The 7901-nt window shown below is 30.6% G+C and overlaps 2 protein-coding genes across 3 annotated transcripts; both read left to right on the forward strand.

Moving 5' to 3' along the window:
- Window positions 1-75: 75 nt before the first annotated feature.
- On the forward strand, window positions 76-956 carry LOC107070390 (transmembrane protein 14C). The gene is made up of 3 exons (XM_015328545.2): window positions 76-294; window positions 437-626; window positions 731-956. The coding sequence occupies exons 1-3, from the start codon at window positions 219-221 to the stop codon at window positions 789-791; spliced, it is 327 nt and encodes a 108-aa protein (XP_015184031.1). The 5' UTR covers window positions 76-218; the 3' UTR covers window positions 792-956.
- Window positions 957-1242: 286 nt separating this feature from the next.
- LOC107070389 (ornithine decarboxylase) lies at window positions 1243-7379 on the forward strand. Of its 2 annotated transcripts, none has more exons than XM_089175993.1 (9): window positions 1243-1609; window positions 3446-3619; window positions 3726-3984; window positions 4084-4160; window positions 4266-4439; window positions 4515-4854; window positions 4959-5173; window positions 5271-5479; window positions 5574-5764. In XM_089175993.1, coding segments are annotated over exons 3-9 (1203 nt in total). In that variant the 5' UTR covers window positions 1243-1609; window positions 3446-3619; window positions 3726-3797; the 3' UTR covers window positions 5575-5764. The 2 variants fall into 2 exon arrangements, with proteins under 2 accessions (XP_089032119.1, XP_015184030.1); XM_015328544.2 differs by having other exon boundaries at window positions 1244-1609; window positions 5675-7379.
- Window positions 7380-7901: the final 522 nt, after the last annotated feature.

The following is a 7901-nucleotide window of genomic DNA, read 5'->3' on the forward strand; positions in this document are numbered from 1 at the left end:
AAAAAAAAAAGAAAAAAAAAAAAAAAAATTCAAAATGGAAAACATTTGCGGCACTCATTTGTAAATAAAATGTCGACTCTATAAATTAGTTAAGCTATGACGTTGGAACTGTGATAAGAGAAAGAGACTGTATTGATTATCATTAATCTTCAATTTGGCATAATCATTCGAGTAGAACTATTTTTAGAGTAAACAAAAGAAAACAAAAGAAAACAAAAATGCCAATTGATCTTCCTGCATTTGCTTATGCTGCAGCTGTTGCTGGCGGCGGCATTTTAGGTTACGTAAAATCACGTAAGTTTATTATTATTATTTTATAATAATATTTGATCAACTTGATATTACGACGGTTTATTAATAATGACATTAGGATAGCTCTATGGTAATAAAATAGTATCCTAGCAAATGATTAAAAAGAATATACTACTTTGTATAGATTCTATTCCATCTCTTGCTGCGGGATTAGTCTTTGGATCCGTTCTTGGTTATGGAGCTTATCAAACGTCTCAAGATCCAGCCAACGTTGGAGTCTTATTAGGAACAACTACTGCGCTTGGAGGTTTGATGGGTTATCGGTTTTATAATACTGGAAAAATTATGCCAGCTGGAGTGATAACGATCATGAGGTAGGTATATATATATATATATATATACTATTATCTATTTTCTATATACACAATGTACATTAAAAAATATCAAAAGTACATTATATTTTTTGTTGGCCTTGCAGTGCTGCGATGATAGTAAGGATAGTCACAAGATATTTCTCACCACCTGTAAAGGCAGATTAAACATGGAGCTTGTAACACATATTGTTTATAAATATAAATATATAAATATTTCAAGGTGTTACAAAAGTGGATAAAAAAATGTATTTCATTCCAGAGTATATATGTAATTTATGCAAAAGTTTTCTTTCCGTGTATAATATACGTAGAATATTTTTCTAGAATAAATATGTAAAGTGTTAAACTCATTAAGATCATAAGATCGTCATGAAAATGTTGACAAAATGCCATTTGCCAACGGGATTATCGTATCGAAATATAGCGAAATATATCGAAATATATCGAAATATGCAGTATCGATTAAGTATGAAGCAATCCTATTTGTTGTCTCGAAACATTTCACGATAATACTGGAGGCTGATTGGTTAACGGTAGAAAAAAGGTTTGCATAGTTAAAGAAATATCGAAATCGAAATCTCGAACGTACGATTAATCGATAATATTATTACAGGATGTCTTTAGCAGCCCTTTCTGTGAATTCTTGATGGTGGTGCACGTTTCGGTTGGATGATATTTCGCGATTCGGTATATGCTTTCGTTATTTGATGATATAAAAGAAGTTATTATAATATCCGGTATCGAAGTTAGAATGTTCGTTCGTGCCGTATAAGCTGTTACGAAGGTTTAAACGAATGTTTTGTTCGAATATTTTGTCGAAGAAATCGTTCGCGATTGAATATAGTAAGCACTGGTCACCGAGCGAACCAACTTTTCATATTTTTCGAACGATTTGACTGATTTTTGGGATCCAGTCACCGAAAACTTCCATCATTCCGTCAATAACCGAGTGCCGACCCGCTGGGTGGCGATCTTTCGATAAGGTAATTTCATTATTATCTATTTCCTTCTTCTTCCTCTTCTTCTTTTTGATCCCATACGGACGGATCGCGTTGTTACATCGAAGGCGTAACGTGCTAAGAGGCTAACAGGATGATTCACATGATATGATATATTTTTTCATTTTTCTATTTCCAAGAATTCCTATTTCCTTTTAAGAAAATGATTTTTGTTGAAAAATACTAAACGAGGTGCAAGGATGATTCATTTAAAATTAGGAATGTTTATAAATTGACTAAATACTTGGAATATTTTCATATTTCTAGATTGTTGAAATGTTGAATTATTTGTAATATTATTGTAATATTATTGTAATATTTAAAACAGCGAATTTGTTGGATTTTAGGATAGAGTAAATGTTATGATATTTTCTTGTCTTGACGACAAGAAGTATGTTTCATCTTACAACGTATCGCTCGCGCAATGCTACTTTTTCTTGCTACTCTTCAAACTTTACATATCTGTTCGATGATTAAAGTTTTATATATTTACATCTTGATAAGATGACATTTGTGGAACAGCTGTGTATATATCTTTGACTTTTCTTCATCTAGTGATATCTCATTTAGTCCGGTATTTCCTCTTCAAACTAGCAAAATCATTATTATTGCATCAGTTAGACGATTCCTAAGAAAAGAAGACTTTTTTTCTATTTAAGCATAATAATAATAATAATAATAATTGCCTTGCTCATGCATCAATGAATGTATATGCGAATATCATGAAAATTGAATATTTTCTTTTATTATATTAATATCTAATACGTGAAGAGATATGTAATGTCGCTCATATATTTCTCTTTTTTTTTTTTTTTTTTTTTTTTTTTTATCTATTCCGATGAAATCTATCTTGAAAGTAATAAAATAGTACTTTTACAGCTATCTTAATCAGTTTAAGTGATATTGATAATAGACAAATAGACAAATATAATATATTATATTACATGTAACAATATTTCCCTACCCCCCATGGATTCTATTTTTGAGTGACGTGTGCATATCACGCTACTCCTTCCTGCCTGCCTGCCTGCCTACCTCCCGACTCCTCCTCCTCCTCCTCCTCCTCCTCGTCCCCCCATTTGATCAAAGTTCTATGGACCATGTACCCCTCTTAGCTGTCAGATAAGATTCATTAAACATAAAGTAATCTCTGAAGCATACGGAGACTGCCTGATAATACTTATCTTACCCATATAAATAGTGGTCCAAAGAGTAGCTTCTGATTTAGTATTCTTTCAAACTTTCACCACTTTACTTACAAGAATTATTTCGTCTGTGTATATCTATATATCACTTAACCTAACTTTTTCTAGCTTTCTTGTATCACTTAGTTTCATCAATTATCCTATTGTATTAATAAAATATATCCTGAGTTAATAAGAAATAAATCTAGAAATAAATCTAGAAAAGGCGCGATTAACGTGTTGTGAAGTTGTTTATTGCATGTGTGATATACCAAGCACGAGAATTACGCTCCACACTCAGGTAGGTAGGATATAATGAAGAAAAAGTTCGAAGATCCATTTATCATTGTAATTATTATTATTATTATTTCTTAAAGATGGATTTTTGCGTGTATATCATTTCAGCAAGTTATTCATTTGATAGGAGGGAGGGTATATCTCAATAATTATCTAACATGTGCGATAAGATAAAATATTTTTGTCTGATGATAATTTGTCGTCTTGGTTCTTTTTCTTCAATGTTATTACTACAGATGCGTTTCTTTGTTGATAAAAGCAAAGTTTTATGTGTGAAATAATGCGCAGCAGTTGAAATCAATTGATATACATCATCCATCATATACTTGTGTTCTCACAGGGTTCTCTCTGCGATAGGCTGGTAAGCCAGTCTACCGTTGGGCGTATAACAACCAGCGGCAATTGGAAGTTGGCCCTGAACGCAGAGCCCCCGTGGCTTTGCTAGCACCCCCACAGTGATTTTGTCTTAACCCGCCTCCTCACGACTCTACCAATTCTTATTGACAGCTGCCTCGTACGTACTACTATTATTTTGTCTTCATTTAAATGCACAATTGCACAATTTGTATATTATCATTATTATTATTATTATTATTTCATTTGGTTTCATGTTGTTTTAGTTTGCTGCCTAGCCCCTGCAGAGTAACGTTTAAGTCTTTGAACAAAAAATAACAATAAATAAAGCATTCAATATGAAGGTATCAAAGTCCGATGAACGTATCCATGTGTTGGACCATGACTCTAATGTCATGACGGTCATCAAAGATATTGCCATGAGCGGATTACAAGAAGAACCCTTCTATGTACTTGACATTGGTGATATTGTGAGAAAACATCAAATTTGGAAAGAGAAAATGCCACGTGTCGATCCATATTATGGTAAATAATGATTGATTAGGAAGGATATATATTATTATAATATATCCTTCATGATAATATATATAATAATAATCCCTAAATAATTATATGCAATTGTAGCTGTCAAGTGTAACGATCTTTTAATCGTTATCGAAGTCCTGGCTGCCCTTGGAATTGGATTTGACTGCGCTTCTAAAGTATATATACCATATTATTATTTCTATCAAATATTGTGTAATATAACGCTGTTGTGTATTAAAAGGATTCAACTGTTATACATTATTATTGTTTTGTCCATTTAGAATGAAATTAATAAGGTGTTAAGCATCGGAGTTGATCCATCTAGAATTATATTTGCTAATCCAGCTAAACCTGCTTCCCACATTCGTCATGCTGCTGCTGTGGGAGTAGATACAATGACAGTAGATAACGAAAGTGAATTGCATAAAATTAAACGATTCTTCCCAACGGCCAAGGTAAATTAAACTAATTCTCTATTGAATGATTATTCTAATGAATAAATGAAATATCGTTGAATTATTTGAATTCAGGTTGTTATTCGAATTCGGTGCGACGCAGATGTAGCTCAATGCCAACTTGGTATGAAGTTTGGCTGCGATCCGACCCATGAAGCTCCTAATCTTTTACAGCTTGCAAGAATATTAAACTTGGATGTAATTGGTATAAGCTTTCACGTTGGATCAGGATGTCAAGATCCTCCTGTTTATCATCGAGCTATTCATCATGCAAGATTATTATTTGATCTGGCATCTGATATTGGATTTAATATGTATCTGTTAGATATCGGTGGTGGTTATCCAGGAGATAAAGGAACTAGCATTGACAAGATTGCCGATACTGTCAATAAAGCTCTCGAAGAATATTTTAACAGTAAGTAATAATTAAACAAACACACTAATAATAAAAAAAAAAATAAAAGCATCAAATATATTATGTATGTATATTTAACATTTGAAAATTGATCAAATGTTTAGCCGATGCTGTACACGTAATTGCTGAACCTGGTAGATTCTACGTAGCATCTGCATTTACTCTTGCCACAAGTATTCACAGCAAGCGCCCGGTACATGGTGATAAAAATTTTCCAAATATGATCACGGAAAATATGTATTATATCAATGATGGCGTTTATGGCTCTTTCAATTGTTTATTATATGATCATCAACGCGTAACACCTCTTCCCCTCAAGGTAGTAACAATCATATTTATTTTAACACAATAATTAAATATAATAAAAAGATCAAACAACAATATTTCATTAATGATCATTATTTCACCATCAACAGAATGGTTGCGGAAAATTGATTCCCTCAAGTATTTGGGGACCAACCTGTGACGGTTTAGACAAAGTCGTTGAAAATATTCTACTCCATGAAATGGATATTAATGATTGGATTATTTTTGAAAATATGGGTGCATATACTTTACCTGTTGCTTCGCCTTTTAACGGATTCCCAATACCAAAAGTTCATGTTGTCTCTGATAAAAACATATGGTAGGAATATGAAATATTTTCTTTTTTTTTTCACTACATTCTACATTTCAATCTAATTTTCATATATAATAAACACCTTGTGTTATATTTATAGATTCTTTTATATATTCTTTTGTTTTTTCTTCTTTCTTTCTTTCTTTCTTTCTTTCTTTCTTTCTTTCTTTCTTTTCTTTTTATTTATTTGTTTCTTTCTAGGCACTTACTGAAAGACGCTTTACCTTTAACCGAAGATCATTTTGTGATTGGTAACACGCCAGCTAACTTACGACTTGGCCTTGATATCAAGGAATTAATATTGATGCATGGCATAGCCATGGCATAGTCCGACAACTATTTCATTGGCCTCTACAAACTTTTTAACAGAAGATACAAGCAACATCATCATCATCATCATCATCATCACGAAACATCTATGACAATGCTAGAGTCAATTCACTTAATGATTATCCAGAAAAACAACTTTATACGGTAAACAAACGAACTCGCCAGCTTATTATCATAAAAACTAAAACTAATAATCATATAATATTAATTATATAATCGCATTTTTTCTATTCTTAATTACAGACAAAGTTTATCAGTGAATTTTTATTACAAACAAATTTCACTGGTTGCTCTATTTTATTTCATGTCATTTGCTTTTTCTTTGAGATAATATTTTTCCAATTTTTTTTTCTTTTTCTAACAAAACATGCTAAAACGTCCATAATTGAAAGGAATTTCATTTCATTGAATACATATTACATATATTGCAACAACACAAAAACCAGTACTTATCTGCATCACGTAATTAAAAATGTTTAGGATGCATGCCACGCATATACGCAATAGAAAGAAAAAAAGAAAAAAAAGGAAAAAAAAAAACAGTTGTAGTTTCTTTATCATTTTAGACGTAGGCTATTTGCCATAGAGGAATCGATGTTGATTATTAAAATAATATCTTCTTCGTAAATGTTCTAAAATAGATTTTGCATGTTACAACATATATATGTATGCATATATATGTATATATGTATATGTATATATAGCCTTAAGTAAAAAAATGAATTTAATTTCTACGTATAAATGAGTTAAAAGGTGATTTCATATTTATCACTTGTAAAGTGCTGTATATGTGTATATATTATATATACATATATACATACATAAATACATACATACATATAGAAAATTACATTGCACAATCATTCGCTTTTAATAATTTTGTTTCTTTCAAGATAAGGGTTTGTCAATTTAAAACAAGCTTAGAAGTAATAATTGAAAAAAAAAAAAAAGTTAAGTAAAAATAGCGATAAATAAAGGGAAGAGAAAAAGGGAATGAACATATAATTTAGCGTTTGAAAAGTGATGTCATATGTGCAACACGTATATATACATATATAGAGAAAATGAACACAACACAACACAACATAACAAAACAAATAAGTGGCACAATTATTTATACTTGGACTTTCTTCGTAATGAGAAAAAACAAAAGATAACAAAAGAAAACGTAACAAACTGCAGATAAAAAAGAGAAAATGACAAAAAGAAAAAAGAAAAAAGAAAAAAAAGAATATATTATAGATATATGATATTACTAATAATTTAAAACAACTCTGTAGGATTGCTAGGAACTTATAGGGCATTGAGGCAGCTGTCACAGATAAAAAACGATTAGTTTCTTATTAATTATTATATCCTCATTGTATTATATATATATGTATGTATCAGCTATTATTATTATTATTATTATTGCTATTGCTATTATTATTAATATTATTAATTAATTAATTACTATTATTATTATACAATTGTTAATTCATTAACTATCAATATCAATTGAAAATAATAAAAAAACAAAAAGACGTGTAATGAAATATTCAAAGCCAATAATACAGCTACTTCTAGATAAGGAGAAGATTGAAGATTGAAGAAACCTTCATTACCATCCATCGTCAATCCTTATTTCTTTTTGAAATGTATATCAATTTTGGATGATATTAAAATGTTTAATGTCCCTTTTTATTTCGGTGTTAATTTTCAAGATCTCGAAATGAGTGAAAGCAAATGTTTCAATAACGAAATCTCATTTATTATTTTTTGTTCTTTTTATTTATTCTTCAATGTACAAATTACTTCGAATCGGATATTACGCAAAAGTCTGAAAAACTTTCTACTTTCTATAGAAACAAATCTACAACTGAATTCTACATAATAATCATAATTACTATAAATACGTGAGAACGAATATAATTTGTCAGCGGACAAAGATTAGCAATGGTGTATCATCCAAAATTGGACTTTTTCTTTGCGGCTATTGAAAATGTGTAAACGAGAGATAGAGAAATATAGTGATTGTATAAGTTAAAAGCGAACGTTCGAGGAGAAGTAAAAGTATTAGCAAGCGAACGAGAGAGCGAGCGTGACCTTTCGATCGTTT

This window comes from Polistes dominula, unplaced genomic scaffold (assembly GCF_049000335.1).
Source record: "Polistes dominula isolate Pdom_NZ unplaced genomic scaffold, Pdom_raw_medaka contig_21, whole genome shotgun sequence".
NCBI classification, from domain to species: Eukaryota; Metazoa; Arthropoda; class Insecta; order Hymenoptera; family Vespidae; genus Polistes; species Polistes dominula.

Bases quoted from the DNA above. Each gene is read 5' to 3' on its own strand.
- LOC107070389 (XM_015328544.2), top strand. From the start codon at position 3,798: ATGAAGGTATCAAAGTCCGATGAACGTATCCATGTGTTGGACCATGAC. The intron at 4,161-4,265 runs GTATATATACCA...TTGTCCATTTAG, and splicing joins GATTTGACTGCGCTTCTAAA to AATGAAATTAATAAGGTGTT. The intron at 4,440-4,514 runs GTAAATTAAACT...ATTTGAATTCAG, and splicing joins GATTCTTCCCAACGGCCAAG to GTTGTTATTCGAATTCGGTG.
- LOC107070390 (XM_015328545.2), top strand. From the start codon at position 219: ATGCCAATTGATCTTCCTGCATTTGCTTATGCTGCAGCTGTTGCTGGC. The intron at 295-436 runs GTAAGTTTATTA...TACTTTGTATAG, and splicing joins TTTAGGTTACGTAAAATCAC to ATTCTATTCCATCTCTTGCT. The intron at 627-730 runs GTAGGTATATAT...TTGGCCTTGCAG, and splicing joins GGAGTGATAACGATCATGAG to TGCTGCGATGATAGTAAGGA.